Below are 23,398 nucleotides of genomic sequence, written 5' to 3'. Positions count from 1 at the left end.
CTGCTGAACTACTCAGCTGAAGCTAAGGCCACATATATGGCTGATGGCTATCTGGTGAAATAGCACTGTTTTGACTGCTAGTACAGACTCTATTTGTAGCTCAAGAGGTATCGGCAACTGGGCCTTTTTCGTGTAGCTGCACAATATGTAAGCTGTACCCCCTCTAGTCATTACTGAGTGTCTGTTTAGTATGACAGGTGCTCTATTCACTGAATAACTCACGTGCCTGTCTGCAGATAATATGAAGAGGTTGGCCTTCATTATAGTGAATAGGCACCCACATGAGAGCAACTGACTAGTAGCACCAGGCATGCAGCTAGAAGAGGGAGGTAACATGAAGGAACTCTCTGGCTAATAATAATTTCAACTTCTTAATGTGCTCATTGGTGAAAGCCTGCCAGTGATTGTCTTATTTTCAGAGAGAACACATGCTGCCTTTTTCTTGGACACCATTTGACTTCAGTAAGTTGTGATCCTGAGGGAGACAACTATTAGAGCCAATCTACATTTTAATTCATTTCCTATGAAATCTGGCCATTTTTCAAAAGTGGAAAATTTTGCAAACAGTTTTTCTATGAAAACTTTTCTGCTTTTTGTTTATCATTTTCAGTTTTTATTTCTTGCCTTTCAGTTGCCTTTTCAGTTTCTGATTTTGAGTTTTCAGAAGGTTTTCTATTGCCAATTGTCATTAGTTTTTCTAATATGAAATTTTAAAAACATTTTCAGAAGTTCCAGTTTGACAAATGGATAAAAAGATAAAATATCATGCTGAAAGCTTCAAAATATGAAAAATCAGTCCATTTTGAAATGCAGCAGAATCCAGTTATCTTTGACATTTTTGCAATGAAGCTCTTCTCCCCGTACTGCCCAGTAGAAAAACAACACAAAAAATAAACCAGCCATCATTTCAGAACTCTCTACTTTTCACATCTAATTTTAATTGTTTTTTCTTTGTTTCATTTCAGTACATAACAATTGTATTTAGCGGAATCTTTGTATGTATTTGAGAGCTGCAAATGTAAGTGACCCTATTTTCCAATCTAAAAAAAAAAAAATAGCTTCAAATTCATTTCTACATCCTTAGGTGCATATTTTTGAAAGTCTTGGCCCAAAACTAAACAAAATTGTTCTCTCATTTTAATGTGGGGCAGAGCAGCCCAAGGCAAGTAGCCACATCAAGTGCTGTCAGAGAAGCCAGGAGAAGATTGCAGGCCCAACTCGATAAAGGCTATAAAAAGCTGATGTAAAGACCCACACAAAGGAAACCATTTACAGTGCATGCCAAGATTTATTAGTCCTACAAAACTCATGCTACCCTATTCTTGAGTATAATCTACTGCTCAATTAGGCATTACTAGGTGAAAATTGATGGGCTGTAGTATTCAGAAAGTAAGCCTAGATACTCTCAAAGTTCCTTTCTGGCCTTGAAATCTTTGAAAAACAGAGACTCTAAGCCAAATGTTATGAGATTCCCAATAACTTCAGGAAGTCTTCATCACAACCCTAGAAAAAATTATTCATCGGGGGCCTGATCCAACTCCCACTGAAATTAGTGAGAGTCATTTAATTGAATTCAGTGGGAGTTGGATTGGGCCCTGTTTTATATCCAGTAGAAGCAGTCTTGTTTCAAATGAAATAATGATCTTTTCTTCCACTATTATGTCTTCAGTGGAGAAATGTATGCTCATAATAATAACCTCCTTTAACCTCCAAACTTCAGCTTGTTCGAGATCCCAATTCCATATAGCATGGATACATCAAGGGGGCTGTATAAATTATAAGGCAAAGGAAGAAGAATTTTTTTAGATACTTGCCTTGCACATTAGCAGAAAGGTGAAATTCATGCTGAATGGATTTTGGGGGTTCACTTCAATTTGGACTATATAAGAGGGCAGGCTCCCCTCCTGTCCTGAGATCCCACACAAACAGCCTTGGACACTTTCTGTTTGCTAGCATCTCCATGAGTTTTAGTTGTATTCCTGCCACCAAACCACCATCACAATCCCATGCAGCAACTGTTGCTGTAGTTTTCTCTAGTCCTCAGTCCTTCTTCCAGGAAGAGAAAGAGGTCTCACCACCCTGAGCTCTTACTTCCTCTCGAAGCTAATGGACTAATTAGCTCCTTAGCATATCACTCCCTCACCCAGTCTGATTAAGTAATTGAGTACTCAACTCCTCCATCAGGCCTTTTTGGGGAAGGGAGAGCTCGCGAATTAATGCTTAAGTGATCAGAGCACTGGATCAGCTATTGGCCCTCAGCACTCGGACACAGGCTGATGAGCTGTGGTTCACCAGTGAGATTTTTACTTTGTGACCAAATTGTCTTCTGATGTTTTATTTGACTTAATTTTAGATCATTCTTTTAGAATTTTCATTTGCTAGCACATATTGGTACAAACATTTTAATGTTAATTTGTAAAGCGTTTCCAAAGCATTGAATCTAAATTAGAGGTTGCCACATTTGTTCTGTGGATTTGGAGATATTACATGTGGTCATATACAATAGAAAAGGCCCTCCATATTTGTTCCTATGTAATTTTGTTGAGGTGGTATCCTAAGAGAGTGCCTCTATCATGATCCTTTGGGATGCATGTGCACAAAATCCCTGACTAGTCTTTGCCTGTAGTTGATGTTCCTGGTGCTTTTTTCCACTGTCATTTGCCCATATATACTCTGGTCCACTACTGAACATCCAAGAATAAGAATCCTTGTGATTATCATTTGTGTAACACCAGAAGATTGACAACATTTCTTTCTCTTAGCTAGTTTGTAAATAGTTGTGTTATTCCCTTTGGTGCATATTTCTGACTCCTGTTGCCTGGAATGGGACTGGTGCATGTACATTCAAAATCAGGATTTAGTTCACAAATCAAAAAACTGCTAAGTGATGGGAAACTTATAAAATTATCACCAGATCAGTGAAATCTATGGGCCTTAACCAAATCCCTTTGAAGTCATTGGGACTTTGGATCAGCCCCTAGGTGAATTTTCATTGAAAAAAATTTGAAGGTTTTTTTTTTTAAGCTTGAAAACATTTTAAATTGAAATATGAATCTGCTCTATTGGCTACAGGTAGATTGTAATGCTGCAGTTTATAGTAATGCACATCTGGGCCTAAGAAAACATGAGTGACATTTAAAAACGTGCAGAGACTTTTTTAGAAACAAGCACACAGCATATTACATCATCTTTTTAGTGACTGTGTAGATACAGCAACTTTAAAAATCCTTGTAAGTATTGTTGCATGTGGTGTTCATCCACTCTCGTGTGTGGCCTATTTTGGCTAAATGTTTAAATATTGAATATTTTCTAAGTAATATATCTGAATCGAATGTACCTGAATTCTAAACCGAATCATTGCAGCAGGGCTTTCAGACAGAGGGCTATGTGGGCTGTAGCATCTAGACAAATTAGAATTTGCTTGTCTGTGACTAATTTAAAATACTGTTTTTATGTCTCAGTACCGTTGTTTATTTCAGTAGCATGCTAACTTGCATTGCTGTTATGCTTGGGCTAGCTACATACTGCCCTGAGTAAGGGGTGGTGTGTAGCTTCGCCATCCCAGGAGCAGGACAGAGGATAAATTGTGACTGACAGTCACCATTCCTCCCATGGTTCCTCCATTACCACTATCCTTTTGTGAGTTAGCTTACTTATGTCTGGACTTTAGCCAACTACTCTGGTTGGTAAGTAGGGGGGTAGAGCCAAAGCTCCTCTGACTCCCACTTTCCAAACCACTTGAGAATTAAAGGGAGAAGGGACTTACTTCTCCTTATCCCTCTGCATGTCCGAGTAAGGGCTGTGATAGCCCTTCATGAGTTTTCTATGCTCTTACACTGTTGAACTCTATGTTGACATTGTAATAACATAAAAGGTTCAGAGATTCTGTTCCCATAACCTTCCAAAAGTTTGGATGCTAGTCTCAAGTTATCCAAATGCATGCAACTGAAAATTGGATTGGAAATCTCACATGATCAGGATTCTAACAAGATATCCCGCATGTTCTGGCTTGAGTTGGGCTAGGCATGACACATCAATAGCTTTCCTTGTGGTATTTCAGTATTTCCACTTATGATTTAGAGCGGAAAGTAGGGAAGTTCTTTGAGAGTATTAAAAATAATTTAAAAAGCTTCTGATTTTTTTCCAAACTCAAAGGTTCGTTCTTGGGTCAAGATTTGGGATATGGTTTAGGATGAGACTTTTACCCCTAATTATAACATGGTGGTCTTTGCTGGATTTGTAGGGAAATATTTTTGCTGTGATCCTTGTATCATAATTTGCCATCTGACAACTACATTGAAATCATTATGATTACAGTCAGTCAAACAGGTTTGTTTTAATGAAAACACTTCTGAAAGGCATGTCTTCCTCAACTCACTCTGTTTCCTACATTTATTGCACCTAATTCTCCATCACCATACACCTTGTGCAGTAATCTGTACTTATGCAAAAGTGAGAATAAATTACACACATTCTGATACGGTGTCATTGTATACTCACTTTGCACAGGTGTGAACAACTGCACAAGTTGTAAGGAAGTGGAGAAGCAGGCACAGTGTCCTCATCTTCCTCACTCCCTCCCCCTTTTCTTTCCATCAATCCGGCTTCCTCCACCAAACAGGGCAAGTGGATAATTAACTATCCACCAACCAAACCCTTTCCCTGAGGGACCCATCAATAATAACACCTCCACCCCTCAAACATGAATTGGTCCCGCTCTTGAACTGACAAATGCCTCATGTCATTGCTTAATCTGCTCCCCACCACCACCCCTATAGACCCGGAACCAGGCAACCTGGACCTATAGGGGGAACCCTTCAGGGCAACAGACACCAGCGGCGAATAATAAACATGGAACAAAAATTCCAACAACATAGTCTGGTAGAATCCTACTGAAAGGCTCCCATCATCCAGCCAACAACAGCAGCAGCTGCTGCCACCATCGAAGCTGTTGTCATCAGGCAGCTGACCAACTGTTTCAACAGCCATCTGACATCATCACATTCCATCCAGTTGGGCTCATTCTTCTGCGGGAGAGAAGAGGGAACTGCAGAGATATGTTTGTGCAAGATTATAGTTTAGAGAGGCTCCCTCACACAGGGCAGTATTATGAATACAGGAATTTTGAGATGTGCTGTGGAAGCAGGGGGTGTGGAGAATACAGTGTAGCAGTGTACAGAAGTTTACCACAGATGCCCTCTATGGCTTTTTGAAATAAAAGTTTTATTCCTTTCTCATTTGCTGGTTTGCTGTTTTGCGAACCCCCAGATCTTTAGATGGTGTCAGAAATGCTGAATGAGAAAGACTGAATTTGTTCTGAGGTTAACTCCTATGTTTGAAACTGAAAGCAGAGGAAAGGGGAGCATGTAGAGCAGCAAATAGAGAGGTACAAAGGCTTTTGTATGTATTTTATGAACACAGTGGCAGCTTGGCTACCTTAGGAGGGAAGAAAGCCAAAAATGGATGTGCGGCAACCTCCACCCAGTCTGCAATTGCCAGGCAATGTTGCAGAAAACTGGAAAAATATTCTGACAGAGATTTGAATTGTATTTAGCAGCAATGTGGGCAGAGGAGAAAAATGATGAAGTAAAATCATCAGTCTTTTTTTCATGTTGGGGAGAAAGCATTGGATATTTTAACAACTTTAAGTTGAAGAAGATGAAAGCATGATGTTAAGTAAAATACTAATTAAATTTGAGGAATGTTGCATGCCAAAAAGGAATGAAGCCTTTGAAAGAGACAAATTTTTACATATACGCAAAAAAATTCTCAACAACCAGTCTGTGGGCTGGTGCCGGTTCTTGAGATCTCCCTGACACAGTTTAGGAAGGCAGCAAGCTGCTCCCTGGTATCAAAAAGGTTGCCACAGAATTAAGGAGACTCAGTGAAACCCATGACTTTTGAGCTGACAGAGCCTCTGGTCAGAGATAGAATCAGTTGTGGCTGTAAAGACAACATGTTAAGAGAGAGAGAGAGAGACTGCTCTGTGAAGGAGATTTAACTTTAGAAAAAGCATTCCAGATGTGCAGGGCAGCAGAAACAGTGGAAGCACAAGCCAAAGAGCTGAATTCACTAGAAGGGGTTATCCTCATACAAGTACAAAAGAATATAGCCACTAAAGGTCAACTCAAAAAGTGGAACCCACTGTGAAAATTACTGTTAGTGAAGAGACTGGGTACATACGGTCATGTGGAAGGGGTGGATCACAGATGTGAAGCCACATCCCAGTCAAAGATGTCCAGCAGTTCCTGAGAATGGTTAATTATCTTGGAAAATTCATACCTAATCTATCTACAAAAGCAGCAACTTTGAGGAAACTCCTAGAAAATAAAAATGAATAGTACTAGGATTCAGAACAGGAGGAATCATGGGAAGTTTTGAGACAACAACTGATACAAGAGCCCATGTTGAAGTTCTACACTCCAAGCAGGCCTATTGGAATTTTAGCAGATGCTTCACAGTCTGGGTTAGGTGCAGTAATTTTACAGAAACACAATGATTGTTGGCAACCAGTGGAGTATGCATCAAAATCACTGACTGATGAGGAAACCAGATATGCACACGTTGAGAAGGAGCTTTTAGGAATATTGTTTGCCTATGAGAGATTTAATCAATTTATTTATGGCTAGACTGTAGATATTGAAATGGACCACAAGCCCCTGTTAGAATTATTTGGCAAACTGCTAAATGACTGTACCTTAAGGATTCGAAGAATGATGATAAAACTGCAAAAGTATGATTTGATTATAACCTATACGCCTGGTAAATTCACCTGCAGATGCACTTTCCAGAGCAATGATTCCACTACAAAACCAGAGAAGACTGTAGAGATAGAGATGCAAGCCTACGTAGATCTGATTGTAAGTCAATTCCTGTAGCTAATGAAAAACTGCAACAAATAAGAGGAGAAACAGAGAAAGATGAATCACTGGGGATCCTTAAAGAAGAGATAATTCAAGGGTGACCTGAAGAAATAAGCAATTGCTATCCAAAAATAAGAGACCATTGAAACTGCAACATGAACTTACTATGATAGATGGGATGATTTTCAGGTTCAGCAAGGTTGTAATACAAATAAGCCGCTGGAAAGAAATGCTGTGGAAGATCCAAAAGTGTCATTTAGGAATTGAGAAATGCAAACAATGGACACGAGAAGTGATATATTGGCTGCGGATCAATCATGACATTGCTATTGTGATAGGAAACTGCTTTTAATGCTTGAAATACAAGCCATGTCAACATGCAGAGCCTCTGAGACCTCACGCAGTTCCACAAAAGCCTATGAGAAGGTAGGCACCGACTTATTTATCTGGCAATCAAAGGATTATTTAATAGTCCCAGATAATTAGTCTCTGTATCCAGCAATTTGCTCACTACACAGTACTAGTACTAAGTCAGTAATAGCCAGCATGAAGGGAATATTTTTCAGACATGGAATTCCAGATGCAATCTTTAACAATAATGGGCCACAATTTTCCAGCACAGATTTTAGGCACTTTGCCATTGATTGGTTTTCATCACAAAACATCAAGTCCAAATTACCCCCAATCAAATGGATTTATGGAAAGGAGTTTACTGGTGGTGAAAGACCTTATGAAAAAGACATTCGACAGCAGAGGTGATTTCTATAAAGCTGCATTGGCTTTTCTCCAGCTCAGCTGTTAATGGAAAGAAGGATCTGATCTAATTTATTAATCCCTATAATTTACTGAAATCTAATGACAACAAAACCATATGGAAGATGAAAGAAAATCAGAAATAGACGCAGAAATATTATTTTGACAAAAGGGCCTGTGATCTCCCATCTCTTAACCCAGGTGATAGAGTGTCCCTGAGGAATCATGCCTGTAAAACTTGGGGCCAAAGGGGTACCATTAAAGAACAGCTGAATCCAAGGTCTTATGGAGTTCAGACAGACCAGGGGGATACATTTAGCTGTAATTGAAGATATCTAAGAGTAATCCCAGAAAGTTCCAAAACATTGACAGTAGATGTGGACTCTGTCATTTACCAACCAACTGATCATTTATCAATGGACAAAGGAGAAACTGGCAAGGAGCAAGACAACAACTCAGACTCTGATGAAAGGCTGATGCTGAGAAGATCAGAGAGGGAGATCAAGTGTCCTGAAAGACTCAAGGACTTTCTAACCGGCCTGGAGAATGGGGTATTTGAAGAAAGAGAGTGGTAAAGACTCATTCCAGAGAGTTGTGCTGGTAAACCTCTCCTCTCTAGATAGTTGACACGTTAGGTATATGAATTGTAGTTTACGGAAATGTACTAGTCAGGTTGAGAATTTAATGTATGTGTTATTAGACAGTTGTTAGTTGTTTATAGTGAGCTAGTTGGATTTTTAGGATGAAAGATGTAAAGATTGTTTGTGCAAGACTATAATTTATAGAGGCTCCCTCATAAGGGACAGTATTATGAATACAGGAATTTTGAGATGCATCCTGGAAGTGGGGGAATAAAAGTTTTATTCCTGTCTCATTCACTGGTCTGTTGTGTAATGAACCCCAAGATCATTACAGGAACAGGGAGGCAATACCTATGGGGAGAGAACAGATAGGAAACATAAGAGATCACCATCAAAAGGGTAGGTGGAGGGCTCAGAATTGGGGGGCAGGCAATGGAAGGTGGAATTATTCTGGAAGTCTAGGTTTACAGACACATAAACTGCAGTTTTAGAGATTTTACAGGTGCTTATTATACAAATGACAAGGCAACAGAAGAATGATTGGCCATCCTACACCTCAAAGAAAGAGGTCCTGGAGTCTTATAATCCTTTTTGACTGATACATCCAGAACTCTCTTAGCTGCATTCAATTATTAGTGCAGTAGTGTCTTGATAAAGTATCAGATACTTTATTAATCACAAAAAATACTGAACTATTTCCTAAGGAATCGTGTGATTAAATTCCACACTCGCCCAAAGATTTTCTGTAAATATTTTCAGTTCAGATGCCCAGCACTTTTATAAGACGCAAGAAGTTTGCAAATAGCAATACAAAACCATATAAGTGCTATTTTTTACAATTCCTCTGTGTAGTGTGAGATGGCCAGCCATTCTTCTCTTGCCTTGTCATTTGTATAATGAACACTTGTATAAACTATAAAAATACAGTTTATTTAAGGTAAATATATTTGGTTCCTATGGAGAATATGTTTCTAGCCTTTGGGAACTGTAAAGTGAGCACATGCATGGCTACAGGGCACATCTCAAGTTGATATTGTGAATGTTTCTAATTATAACAAGTTGGAAATGATTTGGGTATTGAAAACCACGCTGTTACAGTGGATGTGGTCAAATGGGATTAGTTGTAATTGTTGCAGTTTATAGAGTTACGACTGTAAAATAATAGTCTGATATCTGTTTTAAAACCATAATGGAGGCCACAAAGATTTTTTTCTTTTTCTTTCCAAATTCCTACAAGACATAAAATTGAATTGAGCAACTACTACTGAGATTCCCCAAAATAGCTTCATTAGTTTTTCATAGTGGTTATTATGAAGGCAAATTATACACAAAATAATTTCCACTTTACATGTTTTGTAGAAATTAAAAGACTAAGCCATGAAAATGCCACAGTCTGTTTATCTGCCATGATGAAGCTTATTGTACTTGTGGAATATGAAACTTCTGTACCATATAGGGTCTAATCCTGCAAGCCCTGGATGTAGTATCATTATTTATATCGCAGTAGTGCCTACAAGCCCCAGTCATTGTGCTGGGCATTGTATAAATGCATGGAATAATGGTTGACCCAAATGGGAAGTTGATCCATAATGTATTTTGCCACAAATATTTCCCTTTTCAGACTCAAAACAAAGAGTTATTTTCATTAGATGGTGAAAAGAACTTTAAATTGGGATGTTCTACTGTAAGAATCTGTTTCTTTCTTACCCAGGCCATCTTATGACACAATGACTTAAGTGACTAGTACTTGTATGTAGATATTTTCATCTTTTTAGCAAAGGTCATTGGTTTGAATCCATTCCAGGCTCATCATTTCTGAAAGTCAATATGTGGCTGTTTTGTGACCTATGTCAAACAAATTGGTGGTCTCATCTAAATTTTATTATGCCTATGGCTGTATCACAGAATAAATGGGAAGATTCCATTGCCTTATATGGACTTTCAATCAGGGCCCTGAAACATAACTTCTCTAAAGAAGAGACTATAAATTAGGCCAAATTGCATAGGGAAAGAGGCAGTGTGATCTAGTAGAGTCAAATTCTGAACAGACCTAGTGTGCAGCTCTATTGAAGTTTCCAGGGTTGTATTGGCAATGGGGGGGGGGGGAAGTAAGCACAGAATTTGGTTGATGTTACCCACCTGGGAGTAAATTAAGAACATAGGATTAATTTCAAACATGAATCGCCACTGAAATCTCTAGAAAGACTGTGCAGATGAGAATTTATGAAGTTATCATTTGGGACATAAATCATGTTTTCTATCCATGCTTCCAAGTTTTTCAAACATACTCTCTCAGTGAGAATAAATCCTGTACCAATGGTGATGAGAAGAAACTGATAATAGTTCAGAAGTACCCAGCCACATTTTAGGCAAGCATTACTGGGCACAGTCAAACTAATTCCAGTGCAATAACATTCAAGCTGATGAGTTAGTTTCTGCTCTATCAATGAGGATAAAATGGAGTGTGAGATTATGACCACAGTTTACCAGAAAAATCTGTTGTATTTGATGTTAGACTGAGTATGGTTCATTGCACTGTATGCATCAAAGCACCGTATCAACGTACAATATATTGTGCATCATTCAAGTGCAAAACAGGACTGGCTAATTCAATTCCAATTTTGTACTTGAGCAATATACTATCCAGTTTCAAACTGCACTTGAAAATTTCACAAATATGTTATATTGAAAAGTGATACTATATTGGTCAATAGAATGACATTTTATTTTAACATGTTGCAAGTCTTACAAGTATAATATGACAAAATATAATTCAGTTTAATCAATATTGACATATCTTTATTAATAAAGTCCCTTGAAATGCTAATGTAGATTCTTTTTTTGTTAGAAATGGATCCAACCTGGTTTTATTTGAACCACACTAGGAATTACAGCAGTTTAAAATTTCCTTATAAATAATGGTCTGTGTTCTCCCCATCACTGTCTGGCATGGAAAGAGCAAAAACATATCTTTCACACAGAAAAAGGGAGCAGCTGGCAAAGGGAGTACTTGCACCACATATTCACCCCACCCAAGGGTTGTCATCTACAGTCCCTCCATTTAGTGATGCTTGTTTCTGAGCTGGAGTACTTTCAGGGAGGTGAATGGCCAACAGGGGAGTGAAACTAGAAAGCTGCTGTTCTTCATAGAATGCTCTTGTAGGAAAGCCAAAGAGAAACTCTGAAGCTATATGAGTGTGACAGGTGAACATGTCAATAAATCTCAAAAGAGCTGCATAAACATTAAAGACCAGATCCTCAGCTGGTGTAAATTGCTTTAACTCCACTTAAGTCAATGGAGCTACACTAGTTTAGGTCATCTGAGGATCTGGCCCTAATTAATTAATTCTCAAACTCTCCTCTGTGGTTAGTAAATAAGTATTATTGCCCCATTTTACAGGTGAGGAATACAGGGTATGGAAAGGTGAAATGACACAATGTAGCCTCCACTGTAACTTAGTAGCAGAGTTAGAATTAGAACTTGGGAGCTCCTCACTCCTGTCCTGTCCTTATTTCCCTTTGGCTATGCTGCCAAAGGGTACATCTTCACTATAGAGTTAAGCCATGTTTACACTATGGGCACTAGAGTGGCATAGGGCAATCCTGTAATTAAGACACAGACTAGTGCAGTGGAAGGAGTTTCTTCCATTGCTGTAGGAACTCCACCTCCCCGAGCGATGGTAGCTAGGCTGATGGAAGCATTCTTCCATTGACTTAGCTGTATCTATATTTGGGGTTAGGTTTGCATAGCTATAGCATTTAGGGGTGCGGATTTTTCACACCTGTGAGTGCTGCAGCCATGTCAATCTAAGTTTTAAGTATAGAACAGACCTTGGTTTAACACCTCTCATTAGCCTGGCTCGAGGGAGAGTGGCCACATCAAAAACAACACTCATAGTGATTGGGTTGCCAGCACAGAGTAGCCATCACTAGCTCAAACATCAGCAGCATCCCCGATAGGCCAGCTAGTTTGAGTTTAAAGTACCACCTAATTCAAGCTAGAGATTTGTCTATGTGAATGGGAATCAGTTGGGGGCAACACTCAAGTTATACCTCAAGCTGACTTTACATTCAAGGGATCCCCTAAAGCATGTGTATGTTAATGTTGACTGAGATATCATAAGCTTTCACTGATCTGACTGCCCATGTCTTTTCCTGACTGGAACTAGTCAGGAAGCTCCAGATTCCCAATGAGTCCCTACTTTTACTGTTTTTCCTGCCTTTGGAGATGAGAGAGTTGAGATCTGGATATTATTGTAAACCTCTTTCCCTGCTCCTCACTGGCAGTGGATCTGCACTATTCATTGCATCTTCATTCAGTGTTTACTCACACTATAAGTGTTTAGGTTCTCAGGGGAGATTAATGTAGACTTCAGTAGATAATCAGGCTCATTTCACCATAATGGAGTTCTTTTAGATTACAGAATTCTGTAATCTACATTATCCCGCACCACGATGATTTATCTTATTGCAGGGGAAAATGTGAACTCACAAGACTTATGGCAGAAGGAAGAGGGCTATTTCAAAGTTTCCAATAATATGGACCGCTTCAATTGTTCATGCCTGTCAGGGTTTATATTTTATTATAGTTATAGATTTGAGTCACACATATCTGTTATCACCCCAAATTTGTAATAAGAGATTTGATAAACAGAGTAATTTAAATAAACAAAAAACAGAGACCAAAGGATAGTTTGTAACTCTCAACGTGGACAAGACAGAGAAACTGGAAAATTTCTAATTCTTCTTTCTGCTTCAAAAATGGCCTTTCATTTTCAGAAAGGAAATTTGGAAGGGCCTGATTCCACCATTATTTCCTGCTTGTGGCTATTATTAAAGTCAATTAGACTTTTGTGCATGCAGGAACAGCAGGATCAGGCTAGTTGTGGCAGGTTGTGAGTACAAAATCCAACTCCTAACAGGTCAATGGAAAGCCCTCACTCACTTCTGTGGCTGCTGGATACACCGGTGAAGCCACTTATCCTTCAGTGAGAAAAAATATTCCATAATATTGACTGGGTCCATTTGATGTTTTTCTTTATTTTTGATAAATATTAACACCAGCTTGTTCAACATTAAAAATTACCTGATAGTTCTCTCATACATAGATTCATAATGCTTTTAATATGCATGGCCCAAACAACAGATTTCCTCCATGCTAGAGGCAGAATTGAAATTGAAATTAATGGAGATATCCCATCTCCTAGAACTGGAAGGGACCTTGAAAGGTCATCGAGTCCAGCCCCCTGCCGTCACTAGCAGGACCAAGTACTGATTTTGCCCTAGATCCCCAAGTGGCCCCCTCAAGGATTGAACTCACAACCCTGGGTTTGGCAGGCCAATGCTCAAACCACTGAGCTAATTCCTTTACTACAGACCAAATAGCATTACTGCAAGCTTCCTAGTATCACCCCACCAATGTACCCCACTCACAATGGGCTTTTCCATGTATGTAGCACAATTATCAAAGAAAGGCCCAGGAAAGGATGCTCTTCACATAAGGTCTCCATGCCAAGCCCCACTTCAGACTGAGATAAATTAGGTTCTATAGTCTTAATGTACTCAATATGGTTTTTAAGGACAAAAAAATAAACATTTCCAGCTAATGCAGTGAATGCCTAGTTATGTTTTCTTCCCTAGTTGTGATTATAATATGGAATTTTTAGGGGATTGGGAAAACAAATGGATTCCCCAGCACCCCACCCCTTATTTCTGAGAGCACTTGCACCCCTTGCACACAAGGTTTATCACAAGCTTGGAGGGAAATTGTTGTGGGTTCCCGTTGCTTCAAATGTTGGCAGCTCATCACTGTAGAAAACTTGCTGAAACCTGGTTCCAACTAAATTTGTTCCTAAGGTTGCTTGGCCAGTGTAGAAGGCCTAGGATTTGTTATTCCTAAAATTTCCAACCATTGCTCCACTCATGCAGTTTTTCTGGTTGTATCAACTTGATGAGCACTAGTATAGGCAGGCCACTATTTTAGCATGTTAAAACCAGTTTAACATGAGCTATATTTAACCTGAATTTAAATATGGCTCCTAAACAAGATATTAATCCCAATGTGGACACGGTCAGTTTTAGCTCCATCTTCATCCCCTCTGGCCTGCTACTGACACTGCAGGATGACATTTTTGTAGTGGTTTTGTTGATATTGAGACTTGCCTAATAGTAACAGGAACCACCAACATCACACATGGGGCAGTGACTTGTCACACTCACAACCCAATATGGATTAAAATAACCTAAAGATAAAAGACTCTGTATCCCATTACTGGTCCTTTGAGCCATTCAGTATCCCAGAAAGCTTTCTTCTTGAACAAAAAAAATGCTAATCACATTTATTACAAACAGAGCAGAGTGTTTCTCTGCCATCCCAAGATAATGTGGACGTCAAGGTTAGTCTTACTATATCCCAGAATGTCAACACACTTGCCAAAAATGAATTTATCAGCTCAATGCAGCTGAGAGATTTAGTTTATCTAAATGTCCTACAAGGAATAAATAGTTTACCACTGTTTTTGAAGATTGGGGCAAATCTGACATTCTATTGACATATGCTATAGATTTAATTTAATGCTGTGGTTCAGATGTCTCTTCTGATAACTTTTAGTGAAATCTATGCTAAGAGTGGAACTGTTTAAGTATTTTATGGGGGTTTTAAATGCGGGGTTAGCAAAGGAAACATGATAATTGAAACAATGTTTGTATATTCTCTTGTAGTGATTTGGAGAGGAATGTTACTAAAGCTTGTTGGTTGGTTCTGAATATTAACTGGATTTTAGCAGGATTTGAAGGGATTCATTTTAAATTTGATCTCTTTTTTCTATAACAGGCAGATCACTTTCTTTAATGAAATGATTAAAAGTCTTTGAGCTGAGCCTCTCATTTATTGATTTATTTTATTTCATTTTTGTATTTTAGGCATATTGGAGATAACATCTGTGGAAATTGGAGTTGTGGCTGTTAAATCGATTAACAGCAACTATTATTTAGCCATGAACAAGAAAGGAAAAGTCTATGGCTCTGTAAGTATGTTGCGTTTGTTTTCAAAATGGACTGCAGGAGTTATAACCATAGTTTCCCCCTACTGACTAGCTCAGTTATCTGTAATTTTCTAGTAATTAGAGCTTCAAGGAGTTCTTCATCAAAATTTCAGGCTCTCATAAACCAGCTCACCATGGTTTGTTCATTAGGCTAACGTTTGGCAGTGGCTGCTGGCATTCGTCATTGAAATGGCCTGTTCTGGTGTCTGGTCCGGTCAGGTCTCCCACTAAGTAGCAGCCAACACAACATGAAAACTGCAGACACTTTGGGGAGAATCTAAAAAAAATTAAAAATTTAAAGGTATTTTATTCTTTCCTGTCTACAGTACAATCCTGTTTGTCAATAATTTTGGGGGAAGCATCTGAAACCTCATAAACAGGGGTTTCAGATGATGGAGCAGCAGCGTGGAAGGTATTTAAAGGCTGTACACTAGGTTCCCTACTCTAGAGTGCACTGGACAGCATACTGGTCAGCTTTTCAGATTCACCAGCTTTAAAGGGGCAACACTAATTATTGCACAAGAATACAGTAGAGAGGGGGATAATCACATCCTCAGGAACATAATCAAACTTTGGTTAATCAGAGTTGGATAAACCTGTACTTACAAATACATATTCTATCTTTTATAGGTAATATATGAATTATCACCAATCATTTTCACAGATACACATAATATAACCCCATGGGTGAACTAAACTCTAGTTTACACACATACTACATATATCTATAGTGTACATGTCAGGACCCTGGTCTCAAATTCCAGTTTTGAACCCAGGCCCGGTGGGTCCTCAGGAAGCAGCACTGGGCATCCGACTGCACCAACTCTTTGACTTACTTTGGAATTCAGACTTGGGTAGGCTATCTTCTAGGATTCCTCAGCCTGAGTGGCTCCCTGAGTGGCCACATGATCTTGACCTGATTGGCTAGTGACCATATATAAACTTGCAGGTAGAGCATGACACTGGCATTTGTTTAGAATGGCCTGCATAATTCACTAATGGGTCTGATGGCCAAATTTATGCCAGTAAAACTTTTTTATCGTCTGTGAATTAGGATGAAAATTTGGATCAGAATAGAATTCTGCATCTGGGAAAAAGGAGTCAAATGAGTTATTTTTATTTTTATCAGAAATATTTGCCAGCCTTTTTGATTGGTCTTTTACAGCTACTATGAGCAGGCAAAGGGGCGGGGCTCTTAATTTGATTTATTTATCGGATTCAGGACTGACCAGACAGAAGGAGAATTAGTGTGGCTTAGAGCTGTTGCTTAAGTTAATGGCCACTTGCCTTTTTTTCTCCACTGAAGCAAATGATGGAATATTAAAGCAAATCCAAGCAGTCTTTAGGTTTCTAAATGTGGTGAATATAAAGAGCTATTTTGGGAAAGAGAGAGTATATCCCCTGGAGATGTTTTTCCAAGCTTACATAACTCTGCTAATGGACTACTACTGCGACTCAGAGCATTTTAAAAGTCAAATTGAGTGTGACTGATTCAGTCAACTGTGCGAAGAAAACAAAAGTATGTTTTCTGTAGTTTATAACTGAGGCCTGGTCTTCACTAAAAAGTTAGGTTGACCCATCATCCTTACATCGTTCATGGCTCTGAAGAATCCATATCCTTGAGCAGTGTAGTAAAGCCTACCTAACCCCTGGTGTAGACAGCGCTAGGTCTACAGAAGAGTTCTTCCATCAACCTAGCTACCACCTCTCGGAAAGATGGATGACCTACACTAGTGGAACAACCCTTCCTGTCCCCATAGGTAGTGTGTACATTAAAGTACTGCAGCGATGCAGCTGTAGCCCTTCAAGGGTAGAAAAGGCCTGAGGAGAGGTGAAAGATTAAGCCAGGGTTTGAAAGTTCTTAGTTGTATCTAAGTATAATGAACTCTTGATCAGTTTTTAAAATGGAAATCTACAGGAATAAGTCATGAAGATTTATATGAATTGTATAAAAAGTAGTTGTCGTATATTGTCTCTATGTATCTTCAAATGTCTTGGAAACCATGTAATTATTTTAAAGACTCACTTAAACTATCTGCTATATAAATGTTCCTGCTTATTCAGGGCTGGTTTTTACATTGTAAATGCTCAAAGTATCTAACAACATTAATCAGAAATAAAATGTCTAAAGCATCTCAAAATAATCTTATTTGTACTATAAATAACACTTTATTATTTCAGCATATTCTTTCTTCTTAATTTTAGTCTTGCCATTTGACTAGGTGCCTTAGAATTACCATATGTAGGTAGGTAGGCAGGTTGTCAATGTTTACATGTTCCATTGTAGGGTTCTTGTGGGCTTCCCTGTAAATAAGAACTTCCTTTCTGCAGTGTAGGAATTACAGAAATACATACTGCTTTGTGTCTTACTGCACATTTCAATGTGCAGGGTTTCAAATGACCTACTTGCAAAAGACTTCCAATTTGTATTTAAGTGGCTTTATTGAAATGGCTTCCTTTTTTCAATATGGAAGCTATTTGTTTATTAAAGACATTCTTGTCATCACTCCTGAAAAGCAGATCTGTGTATGGTAAATATTACAGAAACAATTAGCCTCCCATGACAACATACTTGCCTTTTATGTTTTACATCCTCTCCTAGCAAACTGATACCAATTTTCTTGAAAAATGGAAACCATTCATCCTTGGAAGTGTGTATACAGAATTTGTTAGGTTCACTGTGAACATTCTTACAATATGGATATTGGGCCAGGCACTGAAGTCTTTCAGGTCCTGATCCTTATTTATGGTAAGGCCCTTTATACCATTCTGGCATGTTAAAGGGGCCTCACACCCACTTTAAGATCCATTTACACTGCCAGAGTGATTTGCACCCACTTAAAGTCTCCTTTTCAATGCCACAATGGTATGAATGGACTTTAGTTTAAATGAGCCTTTACAGTTTAAAATTTACAGTTTATAGATTCATTTAACATGTGCTACCAATAACTTGGATCAAGACACTTCAAAGATTGCATTTGCTTAGAAGTGCAACTTGGTGAATGAGTCCATGACTGCTACACAGAGAAACCTTATAACTAAGAAACTGATGTAGTATTGCTGCCATGTTCCGTCCCAGAGGTGGCTGCATGTCACTAGTGGGTGAATTATATACTCTTATTACTATATATAATTATTTATTGCCCAATCGGTTAGATTTTTATTTTGTAGCATAACTGACATGTTATAATGTGCATGCAGTTAAATATTTCCACAAGCAAACTGTATAATTTTATAATAATCATCTAGATTATGTTGAAAACTTGTAAAGCACTTTGAAATTCTTCAGGATATTATTGTATACGATATTATTTTATCCTCAACACTGTTAAAAAGTCTTTACATTCTGAACTGGCCAGTTCATTTTTCTCTTTTTACAGAAAGAGTTTAACAGCGATTGTAAATTGAAGGAAAGAATAGAAGAAAATGGATACAACACATACGCATCCTTAAATTGGAAGCACAATGGAAGACAAATGTTTGTGGCCTTGAATGGAAGAGGAGCTACAAAGAGAGGACAGAAAACAAGGAGGAAAAACACCTCAGCTCACTTTCTTCCAATGGTAGTAATGTCATAGATGAAGGAACTGTTTTATTGATGCAGTTGAACCAAAGGCTCTTTTGTCAAGTATACTTGGTAATCCTCTTGAAGAGTAAAGGCAAAGAAACAGTGCAGACGTCTGCTTGTTTGAAAAGGGGGGGAAGCCTTTGAAGGTTTTGTGCTCATTGCTGGCACACGAAGGACTTTTAATTAGTTCTGTGTCATATCTTATAATCAAGATACAAGCTGGATCAAATGGGATGGGAACTATTCCCAGTGTGAATAATGTTTTTTTATCTCTGTGATAGAACTTGCAGGACGTGAGACAATCTGTTGAATGATCTTCGGGGAAAGTTATTTATGGAATACTAACTCATATCAAAGACCTTCATTGCTCATTCAAGCCTAATGATCCAATGAACAGTTAAACACGCAAGCATTTACTGGAAGCACTTGGGTCATATGCACAAATAAAGAAGTTTCTGGAGTAGCCTCGTGGAAGAATGGATAGGATTAAGAAATATAAGCATATTAGAGTTAAACTGTTCTAACAAAATGAATAGTATGGTTTGCCTGTGTATTCTAACTTCATTCCTTTTTATTTCTCTCTAAGTTATTTATTTAATAGGATGTTAAATATCTTTTTTTGGTTTTAAATGATTTCCTCAGTTGCTTCCTTATTTTTCCCCCTTTTTTCAGCTTTTCTCACAGGGGTTGATAGAGTAAACTTTCAAAACCTTACTGACTGCCTGAGAACGGGAAACTGACAAGTCAGCATTGCAGTGAATATGTCCAATCTGTTTTCTTCTAAACTGTTTTGCACTGAAGCAAAAGGACCTGGAGCAGTGCTCAGATTTATCACACACATTGGATGTGTTTATGTTTGTGAATCCTACCTGCCATCACTCAAGAACAAACTTCAAGAAATACATTGTCAGGAGGGTTTTGTTGCTTGTATGAAATGGATGGAGAGGGCCAAATCTGTACTCAGGTGTATTTGTGTTTGGGATGTGTATGTGTATGTAATTCAGATCCCATTGATTTGTATTTGGGACTAATGTATAGACTTACTTAGGGGTCTGATCCAAAATTCATTGCAGTTAATGGGAATCTTTTCATTGCCTTTAGTGGTCTTTGGAAAAATTCCTAAATGTGGCTCATGCCCATTGATTTTAATGAGATTGCAATATTGCATGCATTTAAATACAAGCAGAATTATCCTGTGGAGCTGGAAGCACCTGAGAGCAGAATTTGGCTCCCGAAAAGTGAGTCCAAAAAGAGCACAGTCCTGCAGTCCTTATTCAGTTAACCTGCATAATTCAACCAAATTGTCCTCATTAACAGCTTGAAGAGTCGCAGACGTTTATTGGGATCATTTCCTGAATAAAGACAATAGGATATTCATGATCATGCATTTATCAGAGACTACTTTCAAATGCATATAACATTATGAGAGCCAGCTAAAGAACAGCATCCGTGTCCCTAGTTAGAATATCTTTCATATCCATCACAATAAATGAATGCTCAAAAAACACAATATCAGGCATTTTTTATGAAATGTTACTATTTCCACGGCTTAATTTGAGCAAATGAGTTTAAGCCTATTATGAAGTCTGGTCAACCTAAAAGAATATAAGGTTTGTTTTTTGCTTTACTTATTTCTGTAAATTTAGAGAGCTCATCAATATAACCGTATTGAGATTCATTTTGTTAGAGCAGATGAATAGAAAACAGTACATCAGCCAACATGTACCACTGTCTTCACATTGTATTCCACTAAATAAATGCATAAACCTCTCTGCAGTGTCCGTAGTGAGAAAAAAAAGTAGTATAATAATATTTTTTCTAAATACTTTAAGTGATAACTATGAGATTATATTGATGTGCAGTTCTATCTTCAGTATTGTTGGGGAAAAGTTGGTTTTATTTTTATTGTTTGGAAACTGTATTTTGATACAAAGGAGAGTTTTGCTACATGTGTCTTTTTTTTTTTTTTTAACTAAAGTTTTACCTGTAGAAAGGCTGGTGTTATTGTGATCTTCTATAACTTATTTGAGTCAATGCTTAACCAGCACTTCCAATGTTAATCGTTATTTAAGTATTAGCTATGTATTAAAAAAAAAAAAAAAAAAAAAAAAAGCAGCAGCTTTCCCATAACATGTAAAACATAGAGAACGGTCAGATTGTATTTCCTGTTCCTCAAAAAAAGTTGGCTGTTTTATAACAAAAAAAGTGCATTTGAGGCACAGCATTTTGGCTTGTAGCTAACATTGCATTTCATGGTATTTGGTTTCCAACCTATTTGTTGATGAATGAGATTTAAAAAAAAATCGACCTACAGTAGAATTTCAGATGTTAAAATTAAATTTGTAATTGAGACTGAATAGCAAAACTTGTCATATTAAGAGGGAGGTTTTCTTATTTAAATTTTTAAAGTAATAATTGCATATGACAATGTATAATGGACCACCCACAACAAAAATTAAATGTTTGGTTGAGCAAATATAGTATTGGATAACCACTTCAACAACATCTATGGTACAAACTAAGTTCTCATTTCACAGAGCCATTTACATGACTTAGGGGAGTGTATATGTAAACATTCATAATTACAGGATTTCAAAACACTAAAACAGCTTCTAGCAAAACATATCGCTGCTCACAGAGGCCAAGAAAAGAAAATATCACTTTTCTGAAGTGAGAAGAGATGGGGACAGGAGCCATTCTGTGGAACGAATGGTTGGTTCCTGATGGTTAACAAAAATAAAAAATTCTTGAAGGAAAATGATGGCCTGCACTATAGGCATGCTCTGGTATTTACTGTGGTAGAATTGTGCTGCAGACAGTCTTCCCTTTTATCATAAGAGGGATCTCCTGATCAAGTTAAAGAGGGTGGGTTTTTTGTTTTTGTTTTTTTAAAGGCTGATCAACAATGTACAGTATGTTATATTTAAATAAAAAATAATAAAATGCTGGGAATAGAGAATAAAAATATTGTCCTTGATTGTTTTATTAGCCTTAAATGATACTGCATAATAAAAACAAAAAATGGAAAAGGTCCATGTATGCTACAGGATGTGGTTTGGTGCTCCATAGCCCCAAAACAAAACAAAACAAAAATCACTTGAACATTTGTAAGGTTTCTTTAATTTTTTGCATGTGTGAGTCAGCTATCATCACTCTAATAACAACCAAATGCTTTAGATTCTTGCTGTAAGTGTCTAGGTCCACCTAGTTTATACAGTGGAAAAAAGCAATGAATTTAAAACAAGCATGTTTGATGAAAGAATGAAGGGCTTTAGGAGAAAGAGCATGAACTCACATTTATAAGTAAATGTTAGATAAAGAAAAATACCCTACATTTTGTAGTCTTCATCCAAGACTCTAAAGCTTTTAAAGTTCAAGTAAGGTTAGTAAGATGCAGTAGTGCAAAAACATTTGTACGTGGAAGTAGACTCCAACTTCATGTCAGTTATGTAGGCAAAAGTCTATATTAAATGAATCACAGCAAATTTAGGACCTGTTTCTGAAGTCAATCAGAGGTGAGGGTACCCCATATCTTAAAGTACGAGGTGTCATTATTTAGCTTTCTTAAATTAACTGTCTGGGATTATTCCCCCACTGCTAATTTTTTATTAAATTTTAGAAGGAAAAGAGCAACGCAGAGCACACACACACGCATGCACAAACATTTTCCCGCTGGAATTGTAATGTGGTCAAGGAGACTGCTTCGTGGAAACCGTTTCAAAGCAGTTGACAATGACAACATTAAATATATACAAGAAGCTACCTGTTTCGTACCACATTATGGCCAAGAGGTTCAACACGAAAAATGCATTGTTTTTTATTCCAGGAAATTATGGTTTTATATTTGCATATATCCACCCAAGAGATGTTTGAACCTAGTATTTAACATCATGGAAGCTCTTTGGGACTGTCTTTTGGGGGTCAGGGACTATCATTTGCTACTTGTTACTACAGCACTTAGTACATTGGTGCCCAGATCCCTGATTGGGGCTTCTACAGGCTACTATAATATAATTAATAAGAAGGAAATGGGACTACAGAAGTTCCTCATCAGTATTTTTATGGAAATTGCTTATTGCTTTCACATGAGAAATATATTGCATGTGATGAATAAACTGATATGCTGGTGAAATAAAAATGCACAGGTTTGGCCATTTGGTTCAGTGTGAAACTACTAGGATATCAATATCGCACTACCTAAAGGAAAGTACATCAGATACCTAAATGTATAGGGTACATGGCATGTATTACCATAGACAACATGTTGCAAGGAAATAGAAGAGCTTATGTTCATATTAGATCTTAGAATCTAGGATTCTCTTGGGATAAACTAATACATGAAGAATCAAAACATTCTATGTTCTTCATTACTGTTGTAAACTGAACATATGAATTTGTGCAGCATAGCCCATGACCTCAGCCGCAGACATACTATTTTATGGTCTGAATCATTCTACTTGGTTTTAATTATCTTATATAAATTTTAGATGGCTAATTCACCATTTTATTAATTTCGAAGTCATTTAGCCATCACTTCAGTAGTCCTTTTGCCTGTTGGCAATCTGCACAGAGGGTCTTTCTCTGAAGACA

At 37.8% G+C, this 23,398-nt stretch overlaps 1 protein-coding gene across 2 annotated transcripts in view; it reads left to right on the top strand.

Annotated features, from left to right (window-relative positions):
- The window catches only part of FGF10 (fibroblast growth factor 10), a 92,970-nt gene extending 72,050 nt beyond the window's left edge, over positions 1-20,920 (top strand). For both annotated transcript variants that reach the window (XM_034774789.1, XM_034774788.1), the window contains 2 exons: positions 15,119-15,222; positions 18,621-20,920. In XM_034774789.1, the coding sequence (XP_034630680.1) occupies positions 15,119-15,222; positions 18,621-18,818 (302 nt within the window). In that variant the 3' untranslated portion in view covers positions 18,819-20,920. The remainder of the gene's footprint in view (positions 1-15,118; positions 15,223-18,620) is intronic.
- Positions 20,921-23,398: the final 2,478 nt, after the last annotated feature.

The sequence above is a fragment of the Trachemys scripta genome, chromosome 6 (genome assembly GCF_013100865.1).
Source record: "Trachemys scripta elegans isolate TJP31775 chromosome 6, CAS_Tse_1.0, whole genome shotgun sequence".
Lineage (NCBI taxonomy): Eukaryota > Metazoa > Chordata > Testudines > Emydidae > Trachemys > Trachemys scripta.
This window is presented reverse-complemented; position numbering and strand designations above follow the sequence as displayed.